Source organism: Gorilla gorilla, chromosome 15 (assembly GCF_029281585.2).
Source record: "Gorilla gorilla gorilla isolate KB3781 chromosome 15, NHGRI_mGorGor1-v2.1_pri, whole genome shotgun sequence".
Classification (NCBI taxonomy): Eukaryota; Metazoa; Chordata; class Mammalia; order Primates; family Hominidae; genus Gorilla; species Gorilla gorilla.
This window is the reverse complement of record NC_073239.2, coordinates 22064808-22078528: the sequence shown is the minus strand read 5'-3', so window position 1 is coordinate 22078528 and position 13721 is coordinate 22064808. Positions and strand designations below refer to the sequence as shown.

General features: G+C 44.7%; 1 protein-coding gene across 2 annotated transcripts in view; it reads right to left on the bottom strand.

The window, feature by feature from the left end:
• SNX6 (sorting nexin 6) overlaps positions 1-13721 on the bottom strand; it is a 69224-nt gene that overhangs the window by 20275 nt on the left and 35228 nt on the right. For both annotated transcript variants that reach the window (XM_019009937.4, XM_055361310.2), the window contains 3 exons: positions 11626-11731; positions 4849-4924; positions 66-105 (listed from right to left, as the gene is read on the bottom strand). In XM_019009937.4, coding sequence (XP_018865482.1) covers positions 66-105; positions 4849-4924; positions 11626-11731 — 222 coding nt within the window. The remainder of the gene's footprint in view (positions 1-65; positions 106-4848; positions 4925-11625; positions 11732-13721) is intronic.

The window sequence follows — 13721 nt, the reverse complement described above, 5'->3', positions numbered from 1 at the left end:
ACCTTTAACGTGAGCTCTCTCTGGGCACAATATTATGCAGTGTATCTCTATAATTTAGTACTTACTCTTGTTTTATCGAACAGTTCTGAAACTTTGAGAAAAAACCTGGAAAGGAAAATATTTTCATCATATGCTACATTCAAAGTAATTTTCCATTTCAAATGTATGAGAATATGCTCCCAAACCATATTAATAACACCTTGTCTCATTGCAATTATATTCAATAGCCTTATTAACTGCAGACTTCATTTAGTTTGACAAAAATCTCCCTGTACTTCTACCAATAAAACAGATTACTTGAAATCTGTTTACAGATAGACTATCTGTTCATTTGATTTTTTTTTTTTTGAGATGGAGTTTCACGCTTGTTGCGCAGAATGGAGTGCAATGGCGCAATCTCAGCTCACTGTAACCTCTGCCTCCCGAGTTCAAGCGATTCTCCAGCCTCAGCCTCCCGAGTAACTGGGACTACAGGCGCCCGCCACCACGCCCAGCTAATTTTTGTATTTTTAGTAGAGTCGGGGTTTCACCATGTTGGCCAGGATGGTCTTGATCTCTTGACCTCGTGATCCGCCTGCCTCGGCCTCCCAAAGTGCTGGATTACAGGTGTGAGCCACCACGCCCGGCCCTGATTTTTTTTTTTTTTTTTTTTGAGTCAGAGTCTGGCTCTGTTGCACAGGCCAGAGTGCAGCGGCACAACCTCAGCTCACTGCAACCTCTGCCTCCTGGGTTCAAGTGAGTCTCCTGCCTCAGCCTCCTGAGTAGCTGGGATTACAGGCAGCTGCCCCCATGCCTGGCTAATTTTTGTATTTTTAGTAGAGACAAATTTTCACCTGGTTAAAAATTAGCCAGGTGTGGTGGTGCACACCTGTAGTCCCAGCTACTCGGGAGGCTAAGGTGAAAGGATGGCTTGAGTCCAGGCTTGTCTTGGACTCCTGATCTCAAGTGATCTGCCCGCCGTGGCCTCCCAAACTGCTGAGATTACAGGTGTGAGCCAGAGTGCTGGGCCCCATTTCAAGATGACAGCCTAAGCCATACATTAAACGTGTTTTTGTTGTTGTTGTTATTGAGACTGAATCTCGCTTTCTTGCCCCAGCCGCAGTGCAGTAGCGCCATCTCACTGCAACCTCCACCTCCTGGGTTCAAACGATTCTCCTGCCTCAGCCTCCTAAGTAGCTGGGATTACAGGTGCTCACCAAGCCTGGCTAATTTTTGTATTTTTAGTAGAAATGGGGTTTCGCCATGTTGGCCAGGCTGGTCTCAAATTCCTGGCCTCAAGTGATCTGCCCACCTTGGCCTCCCAAAGTGCTGGGATTACAGGCATGAGTCACCGTGCCCAGCCAACAAAATTTATCTAGATTCATTTTAGCAAATAGGCTGAGGCAAGCAGCTCACTTGAGGCCAGGAGTTTGAGACTAGTCTGGGCAACACAGTGAAACCCTATCTCTACTAAAAATACAAAAAATTAGTGGGGCACGGTGGTGCAATCCTGTAATTAAACTACCCTTTAATAGTCTGGTGTTTGGCCGGGTGCGGTGGCTCATGCCTGTAATCCCAGCACTTTGGGAGGCTGAGGTGGGAGGATCATGAGGTCAGGAGATCGAGACCATCCTGGGTAACATGGTGAAACACTGTCTCTACTAAAAATACAAAGCAAAATTAGCCTGGCGTGGTGGCACGCGCCTGTAGTCCCAGCTACTTGGGAGGCTGAGGCAGGAGAATGGTGTGAACCCGGGAGGTGGAGCTTGCAGTGAGCCAAGACTGAGCCACTGCACTCCAGCCTGGGCAACAGAGCGAGACTCCGTCTCAAGAACAACTACAAAAAAAATAGTCTGGTGCTGGGATATTTTTTAGTTGGTATCAGCATTTGACAGATAAACTATTTAGTTAAAAGTGAAAATAAATTCTTAAGTAGAAATTGGTTATTCATTTTTTTCTTTTTCTTTTTTGAGATGGACTATCATTCTGTCACCCAGTTCTGGCGCAAACCTGTGGTCCCAGCTACCCAGGAGGCTGAAGCAAGAGGATTGCTTGAGCACAGGAGTTCAAGGCTGCAGTGCTCTATGACTGCACCTGCGAATAGCTACTGTATGCCAGCCTGGGCCACACAGCAAGACCCACTCTCAAAAAGAAAAAAAGGGCACAGGTTCAAGTATTCTGTAAAATATGTAATTAAAATGACATCATAAATGAATTAGGGCAAATACTACTCAAAGCAAAAACAATTTTATGAACTTTGCTTTCACTCAGAAGAACTTGCTTTGACAGATTTACGTTAGAGAACAGATGGCAAGGTTGACTTTTTTCCTTCTTCCTGATAAGAAGAATTAACTCTTTGGGAAGGTGGCTTTTTTTTCTTAAGATGGAGTTTCTCTCTTGTTGCCAAGGCTGGAGTACAATGGCGCAATCTCGGCTCACTGCAACCTCTGCCTCCCAGGTTCAAGCAATTCTCCTGCCTCAGCCTCATGAGTAGCTGGGATTACAGGCATGCGCCACCACGCCAGGCTAATTTTGTATTTTTAGTAGAGATGGGGTTTCTCCATGTTGGTCAGGCTGGTCTCCAACTCCTGACCTCAGGTGATTCACCTGCCTTGGCCTCCCAAAGTGCTGGGATTACAGGTGTGAGCCACTGTGCCCGGCTGGTGGCATTTTAATTAGTGTAAGCTATCATACCTTGCTTTGCCAAAAAGCGTGACTTTTAAATATCTGAGACAGAATATACTAGAGAAAAGGTCAAGGATGTGGTTTAGAGAAAGGCATAGACTATGAAAATAGTTTTCCTGCTTAAAAATATGTTTAGTTTTTAGTTTTTTTGAAACCAAGTCTTGCTCTGTCGCCCAGGCTGGGGTGCAGTGGTGTGATCTTGGCTCACTGCAATCTCTGCCTCCCAGGTTCAAGTGATTCTCACACCTCAGCCTCTCGAGTAGCAGGGATTACAGGTGTGCACCACCATGTCTAATTTTTGTGTTTTTAGAGAACACGCCACTGCACTCCAGCCTGGGTGACAGAGCAAGACACCGTCTTCCGTGGGGCGGGTGGCAGAATCAATTTCACCTCCAATGAAATACATAAACACATATACATACATACATATATATTCTAATTCCCAAATGGCAGTTCTTATTTATAAGCTTTATCAAAACTTAAGAACACTCTAACATAAATTCGGTTCTTCCACTTTCTTACACACAAATCAGCCCATTTTCATAAATAAAACACAGTTGGGGAGGAAGAAAAAAATATATATATACAGAGAGAGAGAGTAAAGTCGATTTTTATTTCTCAGATTTAAAAAATAGGACAGAAGGGGAGAAGAAAAAATATCAACCCAAGTTTTTTCTTTTTTTTTTTTTTTTTCTGAGACGGAATTTTGCTCTTGTTGCCCAGGCTGGAGTGCAACGCTGTGATCTCGGCTCAACGCAACCTCCGTCTCCTGGGTTTAAGCGATTCTCCTGCCTCAGCCTCCCAAGTAGCTGGGATTACAGACACCTGCCATCACACTTGGCTAATTTTGTATTTTTAGTAGAGACAGGGTTTCTCCATGTTGGTCAGGCTGGTCTCAAACTCCCGACCCGAGGTGTTCTGCCCGCCTTGGCCTCTCAAAGTGCTGAGATTACTGGCGTGAGCCATCATGCCCAGCCCTCAACCCAAGTTTTTAAAGGAGGTCCTTATTATCAATGTGTTTTGACAAAAATATTCCAAAAGTTTTGTATTAGAAGTATTGTTGGCCGGGAGAAGTGGCTCACACCTGTAATCCCAGCACTTTGGGAGGCTGAGTCGGGCAGGCCACTTGAAGTCAAGCGCTTGAGACCAGCCTGGCCAATATGGTGAAACCCCATCTCTACTAAAAATACAAGAATTAGCCAGGCATGGTGGCAGGCACCTGTAATCCCAGCTACTTTGGAAGCTGAGGTGGGAGAACTGCTTGAACGTGGAAGGAGAATGTTGCAGAGAGCCATGATCGTGCCACTGCACTCCAGCCTGGGTGACAGAGTAAGACCCTGTTTCAAAACAAAAACTAAAACAAAAACCAAAAGTATTGTGTGCATCCAGGCTGCCAATAGAAAATTTTCTCTGCTTTATTTATATTTCATATATATTTTTTGAGATAGTCTTGCTCTGTCACCCAGGGTGGAGTGCAGCGGCATGATCTTGGCTCACTGCAACCTCCGCCTCCTGGGTTCAAGTGATTCTTGTGCCTCAGCCTCCCGAGTAGCTAGCTGGGATTACAGGCACACACCACCCACATCTGGGTAATTTTTGTATTTTTTGGTAGAGATAGGGTTTAGCAATGTTGGCCAGGTTGGTCTTGAACTCCGGACCTCAGGTTTTCCACCTCCCAAAGTGCTGGGATTACAGGCACACACCACCCACATCTGGGTAATTTTTGTATTTTTTGGTAGAGATAGGGTTTAGCAATGTTGGCCAGGTTGGTCTTGAACTCCGGACCTCAGGTTTTCCACCTCCCAAAGTGCTGGGATTACAGGCATGAGCCACTGTGCCCAGCTATATTTCATGTTTTATTTATTTATTTTTTTTGAGATGGAGTCTCACTCTGTTGCCCAGGCTGGAGTGCAAAGGTGGAATCTCAGCTCACTGCAAACTCTGCCTCCCAGGTTCAAACAATTCTCCTGCCTCAGCCTCCTGAGTAGCTGGGATTACAGGTGTGTGTCACCCTGCCTGGTTAATTTTTGTATTTTTAGTAGAGACGGGGTTTCACCGTGTTGGTCAGGCTGGTCTTGAACTCCTGACCTCTTAATCCACCCACCTTCGCCTCCCAAAGTGCTGGGATTACAGGCGTGAGCCACCGCGCCCAGCCTATTTCACGTTTTAAATTAGAACACTTACTTGCATATATCTGTAGAATCCTGAGTTCCTAACGCATATAATGAAGAACCAATTCTATTGTAATCATCTGCAGCACCTATGGAGAAAGTTTTAAGAATTTAGTATACCTATTCATTGATTTAAAAATACTTACTGAGCAATTACCTCTCAAACAATGTGTAATATGAGACACTTTAGTAAAGAAAATAATGCAAGCAACAGGCATGGTGGCTCATGCCTGTAATCCCAACACTTTGGGAGGCTGGGGCAGGCAGATCACCTGAGGTCAGGAGTTTTGAGACCAGCCGGGCCAACATGGTGAAATCACATCTCTACCAAAAATAAAAAAATCAGCCAGGTGTGGTTGCGCACGCCTGTAATCCCAGCTACTCCGGAGGCTGAGGCAGGAGAATCATCTGAACCCAGGACTCAGAGGTTGTAGTGAGCCAAGATCACGCCACCGCACTCCAGCCTGGGCGACAGAGCAAGACTCCGTCTCAAACAAAAAAACAAATTGGAGGTCGGGCGCAGTAGCTCATGCCTGTAATCCCAGCACTTTGGGAGGCCGTGGCAGGTGGATCATGAGGTCAGGAGATTTAAGACCATCCTGGCTAACACGGTAAAACCCCGTCTCTACTAAAAATACAAAATATTAGCCGGGCATGTTAGTGGGCACCTGTAGTCCCAGCTACTTGAAAGGCTGAGGCAGGAGAATGGCGTGAACCCGGGAGGCGGAGGTTGCAGTGAGCCAAGATCACACCACTGCACTCCAGCCTGGGCAACAGAGCAAGACTCTGTCTTAAAAAAAAAAAAAAAAAAAAAACTGGAAAGCAAGAAGTATAACTTTCTTCATTAATAGACGTGACATGATCATCTATGTAAAAATCCTAAGGAATCTACAAAATAATTACTAGAACTAATAAGTGAGTTTATTTAGCAAGGTTGCAGGATATAAGATCAATATTGAAAAAAAATGCTGTGTTTCTATGTATTAGCAAAGAACAATTTGAAATTGAAATTTTAAAAAACATAACATGGCCGGGCGCGGTGGCTCATGCCTGTAATCCCAGCACTTTGGGAGGCCGAGGCAGGCGGATCATGAGGTTAGGAGATTGAGACCATCCTGGCTAACATGGTGAAACCCCATCTCTACTAAAAATACAAAAGAATTAGCCGAGTGTGGTGGCAGGCACCTGTAGTCCTAGCTACTCGGGAAGCTGTGGCAGGAGAATGGCGTGAACCCGGGAGGTGTTGCAGTGAGCCAAGATCGTGCCACTGCACTCTAGCCTGGGCGACAGAGCGAGACTCCATCTCAAAAAAAAAAAAAAAAAAAGGGCATATAAGATTTTGGAGACAAAAATCCTGGGCGATAGAGCTAGACTCCATCTCAAAACAAACAAACAAACAAACAAAATTTATTTATTTGGAGACAGGGTCTCACTCTGTTGCTCAGGCATGAGCACGGTGGCATGATCACGGCTCACTGCAGTCTCAAGCTGCTGGGCTCAAGTGATTCTCCCACCTCAGCCTCCCAAGTAGCTGGGACCACAGACACATGCCACCACGGTTGGCTAATTTTTTTTTTTTTGGCGGGGGAGGGATAAGGCCTGACTCTGCCACCCAGGCTGGAGTGCAGTGGTGGGGTCTTGGCTCACTGCAACCTCCACCACCCGGGTTCAAGCGATTCTCATGCCTCAGCCTCTCAAGTAGCTAGGACTACAGGGGCATGCCACCATGCCCAGCTAATTTTTGTATTTTTAGTAGAGATGGGGTTTCTTTTTTTTTTTCTTTTTGAGACAGAGTCTCACTCTGTCACCCAGGCTGGAGTGCAGTGGCACAATCTCAGCTCACTGCAAGCTCTGCATCCCAGGTTCACACCATTCTCCTGCCTCAGCCTCTTGAGTAGCTGGGATTACAGGCGCCCACCACCACGCCCGGCTAATTTTTTGTATTTTTAGTAGAGACAGGGTTTCACCGTGCTAGCCAGGATGGTATCGATCTCCTGACCTTGTGATCGGCCCGCCTTAGCTTCCCAAAGTGCTGGGATTACAGGTGTGAGCCACTGCGCCCGGCCAGAGATGTGGTTTCATCATGTGGGCTAGGCTGACCTCGAACTCCTGACTTAAGGTGATCCCCTTGCCTCAGCCTCCCAAAGTGCTGGAATTACAGGCATGAGCCAACATACCCGGCCTATTTTTTGCAAAGATTGGGCTTCACCATGTTGCTCAGGCTGGTCTCGAACTCCTGAGCTCAAGCGATCCACCTACCTCAGCCTCCTAAAGTGCTGGAATTACAGGTTTGAGTCACTGTCTCCAGCCTAATAAAACATAACACTTATAATAGCATAAAAAAAAAATCAGGAACCAATCTGACTAAAGATGTATAAGATCTATACAATGAAAACTACAAAACACTGCTGAGATAAATTAACGAAGACCCGACTCAGCGGAAATATGCTATATTAATGTATCAGAAGGATCAATATTGTTAAGATGCCAGTTCTCTCCAAATTAATCTATAGAATCTACACAATCCCAATCAAAATCCCAGCAGGCCCTTGTGTTGAAAAAGACAGCTGATTCTAAAATTCATATGAAAATATAAAGATTTTAGGGCTGAGGGCAGTGGTTCACACCTGTAATCGCTCCCTCCTTTGGGAGGCTGAGGCAGGTCGATCACATGAGGTCAAGAGTTCAAGACCAGCCTGGCCAACATGGCAAAACTCTGTCTCTACTAAAAATGCAAAAATTAGCCAGGTGTGGTAGCATGCATCTGTAGTCCCAGCTGCTCGGGAGGCTGAGGCACGAGGATTGCCTGAACCTGTGAGGCGGAGGTTGCAGTGAGCCAAGATCACATCACTGCACTCCAGCCTCCAGTCTTGGTGACAGAGTGAGATTCTGTCTCAAAAAAAGGAAAAAGAAAATACAAAGATTCTAGGGCTGAGGGCGGTGGCTCACGCCTGTAAATCCCAGCACTTTGGGAGCCAAGGTGGGCAGATCACCTGAGGTCAGGAGTTTGAGACCAGCCTGTCCAACACGGTGAAACCCCATCTCTACTAAAAATACAAAAATTAGCCAGGCTTGGTGGTATGTGTCTGTAATCCCAGCTACTCACGAGGCTGAGGCAGAACTGCTTGAACCCAGCAGGTGCAGGTTGCAGTGAGCTGAGATCACGCCACTCACTCCAGCCTGGGCAACAGAATGAGACTATCTCACAAAAACAAAAACACAAAACAAAACAAAAAACAAAGAAAACATAAAGAGTCTAAGAAGGGTCAAAAACAACTGTGATAAATAATAAAGTTGGGATTGGGTGCAGTGGCTCACGCCTGTAATCCCAGCACTTTGGGAGGCTGAGGTGCGCGGATCACTTCAAACCTGGAGTTCGAGACCAGCCTGGGCAATATGGCAAAACCCCATCTCTAAAAAAAAATACAAAAGTTAGCCAGGCATGGTGACGCACACCTGTAATCCTATGGGGAAGGTCGAGGCATGAGAATCACTTGAACCCAGGAGACGGGGGGCAGGCAGTGAGCCAAGATTGTGCCACTGCCCTCCAGCCTGGATAGACAGAGACTCTGTCTAGGGAAAAAAAAATGGAGTCTGGTGGCTCATGTCAGCCCTTTGGGAGGCCAAGGTGAGAGGACTGCTTGAGTCCAGGAGTTCAAGACCAACCCAAGCAACATAGCAAGACCCTGTCTCTACCCCCTCAACAACAACAACAAAAATTAGCCAGGCATGGTGGCGCATGCCTGTGGTCCCAGCTACTTGGCAGGCTGAAGTGGAAGGATCGATTGAGGCTGCAGTGAGCCATGTTTGCACCAATACACTCATCCTGGGTGACAGAGCGAGACCCTGTCTCAACAACAACAACAAAAAACAACAACAACAAGAATAAAGCTGGGGCCAGGAGCAGTGGCTCATGCCTGTAATCCCAGCACTTTGGGAGGCTGAGGTGGGCAGATTACGAGGTGAGGAGATTGAGACCATCCTGGCTAACACGGTGAAACCCTGTCACTACTAAAAATACCAAAAATTAGCCGGGCGTGGTGGCGGGCACCTGTAGTCCCAGGTTCTCGGGAGGCTGAGGCAGGAGAATGGCGTAAACCCAGGAGGTGGAGCTTGCAGTGAGCCAAGATTCCGCCACTGCACTCCAGCAGCCTGGGCGACAGAGCAAGACTTCGTCTCAAAAAAAAAAAAAAGAATAAAGCTGAAGGAAGAAGGACACAAGAAAAGATGTTGAACCTCAACAGTCATTAGGACAATACAAATCTAAACCACACTGAGTTACCACCGACCTACTTGAATAAAGTTAAAAAGACTTCAAATTCCACTGGGGGAAAAAAAAAGACTGACTATCCTTGTTGGCAAAGATGTGGAGCAACTGGAACTCTCATGCCCTGCTCGTGGGAATGCAAAATGGTACAACCATTGTGGAAAAAAAATTTGGTAGTTTCTTAAAAAGTTAAATATTCATTTACCACATGACTCTGGCATTCTACTTCTAGGTATTACCCAAGAGAAAGAAAGCATGTCCGTACAAAAAGCTATACAGAAATGGCTCGCATAAATTGTATCTGTAATAGCCAAAGCTAGAAATAAATAATTGTTGTATATCCATTCAATGGAACACTACTTAGCAACAAAAAGAAATGAACTATCGATATACACAACAACTTGGATGAATCTCAAAATAGTTGAGTTTCAAAGCCAGACAATAAAGAATACATACTGTATGATTCAATTTATATAAAATACTAGAAAATACAAACTAATCTATAGTGACAGAAAGCAGATCAGTGGCTGCCTGGGGATAGGGCAGGAGGGAGAGATTTCAAACGGCCACAAGAAAACTTTGGGGGTGATGTGTGTGTTCATTATTTTGATTGTGGTAAGGATTTCACACATGCCAAAACTTACCAAATTGTACACTTTGATTACTGCAGCTTACTGATATCAATTACACTCAACAAAGCTGTTAAAAAAAAAAACCCTCACTGGTCTATTTTGCACTTTGAGTGGTTCTTTTACATATATGATTTTGTAGCATTATGCACTTGGCCATTTAGAAAACATTGGTCCAATGAATTATGCAGATGTTCTAAGTGGTGACACAATTCAATGTACAATTTTTTAAAAAATCACATTCACTAGTATCATCATCAATCTCTATATAGGTCTTTATTGGCCTATCTAGCCGGGCACGGTGGCAGGCGCCTGTAATCCCAGCTACTTGGGAGTCTGAGGCAGGAGAATTGCTTGAACCTGGCAATGGCAGTGGCAGAGGCTGCAGTGAGACGAGATTGTACCATTGCACTCCAGCCTGGGCAACAGAGACTCCACCTCAAAAAAAAAAAAATTGCAAGTGCATGGCAGGAAAGAACATACAGACTACTAGTCCAGTATCTATTGGGAAGTAAGCTCATGGTCAGAGAGATAAAGTTTTCCAAAATTCGAATTACTGCTTGAAGCTTGACTTATCATTGGCAACAAATACTACCTTTGTTTTCCTTGAAGTAACTGATGGATTTTTGGCCAGGTTCCTCTAATTTAAATAATTAGTTGATTTTTGAGAAAACATTTGCCAAATATTCATAAACATAGTTTATCAGTCATTCTCTAAAGTAAAAGTAGTGTTCTATGAAAAAATTAGCTAGTTCAATCACAACTCAATCACCAAAATGCTTTTCTAGAGAACCATCATACTTGAGTATGTAGCCAAAGTGCTTTATGCACACCTCCTATTTCATCACTCAGAATATTTAAAAATGTATACCCAAGGGTAGAGATTACAATCAATTTTTACTGTTTCATCAAGGGCATTCTTAAGCGAAAGTCACATGTCTTAAAAATTGCAAGTGGCCGGGTGCGGTGGCTCACGCCTGTAATCCCTGCACTTTGGGAGGCCAAGGCGGGTGGATCATGAGGTCAGGAGTTCAAGATCATCCTGGCCAAGACTGTGAAACCCCATCTCTACTAAAAATACAAAAATTAGCCGGGCGCGGTGGCAGGTGCCTGTAATCCCAGCTACTTGGGAGGCTGAGGCAGGAGAACTGCTTGAACTTGGGCGGCTGAGGTTGTTGCAGTGAGCTGAGATTGCACCGCTGCACTCCAGCCTGGGCGATAGAGACTCCGTCTCAAAGAAAAAAAAAAAAGCAAGTGCATGGCCGGAAAGAATATAGAGACTACTCGTCCAGTTTGTTGCCACTGACTTGATTTGTATGTAATTACGCAGCAGCAACTTTATCCATCATCGGTGTAAATGTCAACATGGTGAAAAAGGCAAAAACTATCACAGTATCATTATAAAAATAGTTGTTGTTTTGTTGCTGTCTAGACAGTCTCACTCTGTCACCCAGACTGAAGTATGGTGGTACGATCCATCACAGCTCACTACAGCCTCGACCTCCCAGGCCCAAGGCATCCTCCCACCTTAGCTTTCCTAGTAGCTGGGACCACAGCCGTGCACCACCACGTCTGGCTAATTTTATTTTTTATATCAGGCTGGTGCAATACAAACAGGATCTTACTCTGTTGCTCAGGCTGGTCTTCAATTCCTGGGCTCAAGTGATATTCCCGCTTCAGCCTCCGAAAGTGTCCTGATCACAGGCGTGAGCCACTGTGCCCAGCTGAAAATAGTTTTGACCTCACAGGCTCACTATAAAAGGGCCATGGAGCCTAGGCTCCAACAGACCAGTTTGAGAACTACTGCTCTATATTAAGACTTTTTCAAACTATAATATGAACTTTATAATTATTCCATTAAAAGATATAAGCTTTAGCCACAGAAAAATCTTACTTTTGTGGGATCTTGTCATTCTATCAGATTTAGCAGATGCATCCTTAACTCGGTTATGATATTCCAAAAGAAATGTTCGTTCATGCTCAAAGAAATCATCTACATCCTATAAGATCAAAAGAAAATATAAACTTTTTTCACTTATTTGCTTTAGTTTTATATGTAAATAACTATCATTATAAATATAAAAGATCATCAGTAAAATAGCACACCTATCCTCAGTCAGATGTTATTATACTAATTTCACCAACAAGACTTTAATAGACATGCATTTCTATCTATCAAGTAAGAAATCTCCTATGACTTTGCAACTGAAGGCTTAGTGCTCCCCATATAGGTCCAAGTTCATGTGCTGTACTCTTTTTTTTTTTTTGAGATGGAGTCTCACTCTGTCACCTAGGCTGTAGTGCAGTGGCGTGATCTTGGTTCACTGCAACCTCTGCCTCCCGGGTTCAAGCGATTCTCCTGCCTCAGCGTCCCAATAGCTGGGACTACAGGTGCGCACCACCACACCCAGCTAATTTTTTTTTTTTTTTGTATTTTTAGTAGAGACAGCGTTTCACCACATTGGTCACGCTGGTCTCGAACTCCTCACCTCATGATCCGCCCACCTCAGCCTCCCAAAGTGCTGGAATTACAGATGTGAGGCACCACGCCCAGCCTAATTTTTGTATTTTTTTAGTAGAGACAGGGTTTCGCCATGTTGGCCAGGCTGGTCTCAAGTTTCTGATCTCAAGTGATCCACCTGCCTCTGCCTCCCAAAGTGCTAAAGTGCTGGGATTACAGGCATGAGCCACCGCACTTGGCCTCACATATTGTACTCTGAAACATGTTCTTATTTGTGATCTGCCTCTACAATTTTGCTCTTCAATAAACATATTATTGCCAGCAGAAGTGATCAATTCCTTTTAAGGAAAAAGAAAACAGTTCTGGTGGACGGAAGTGAAAATCTATTTTTCTTGGCCTGTTATACATTCTACTGGCCATTCCTGAAGGCTGCCTAGCCTTAGTCATTAAGGCCCTTTCTGACTGCACTTAGGAACCTGGCCAAACTATCTGAGAACAACAATGTGATTAACCACTGTCTTCAACCTTTTTTTTTTTTTTGAAACAAAGCTAGATATACATTAAAAATAAAAATTATTATTATTATCTTCAGACAGAGTCTTGCTTTGTAATCCAGGCTGGACTGCAGTGGTGCAAACATGGCTCACTGCAGCCTCAACCTCCCTGGCTCAAGCAATCCTCCTGATTCAGCATCCCAAGTAGCTGGGACTACAGGCGCATGCCACAATGCCAAGCTAATTTTTGTATTTTTTATAGAGACAGGGTTTTGTCATGTTGTCATGTTGCCCAGGCTGGTCTTAAACTCCTGAGTTCAAGTGATCCACCTGCCTCAGCCTCCCAAAGTGTTAGGATTACAGGAGTGAGCCACTGCACCTCGCACAAAAATAAAATTAATAGTATTTTACCCCCTTCTGCATTACCAATCATTAAGTGAAAAAGCATCTGCTGACAGGATATAATTGGAGACCCATATCAACAGAACACAAGCAGCAAGAGTCAGTACTGACAAAATGTGACTGAAATCTGTAATTCAGCTGGATACAGTGGCTCACACCTGTAATCCCAGCACTTTGGGGAGGCCGAGGTGGGCAGATCACTTGAGCCCAGGAGTTCAGCCTGGGCAACATGGCAAAACTCTGTCTCTACAAAAAATACAAAAATTAGCTGGGTGTGATGGCACATACCTATAGTTCCAGCTACTTGGGAGGTTGAAGTGGGAGGATCGCCTGAGCCTGGGAGGCAGAGGTTGCAGTGAGGCAGCCTAAGGCAACAGAGCAAGACCCTGTCTCAAAATGCAAAATAAAATAAAAAATAAATATTAAAATAAAATTCATAATTCATAATATGTAACAGTTCCCTCTCTGTCTTTCGCCCAGGCTGGAGTACAATGGCACAATCTTGGCTCACTGCAACCTCTGCCTCCGGGGTTCAGGCAATTCTGCCTCAAAAGCCTCCCGAGTAGCTGGGATTACAGCCACGTGCCACCATGCCTGGCTAATTTTGTATTTTTAGTAGAGACAGGGTTTCTC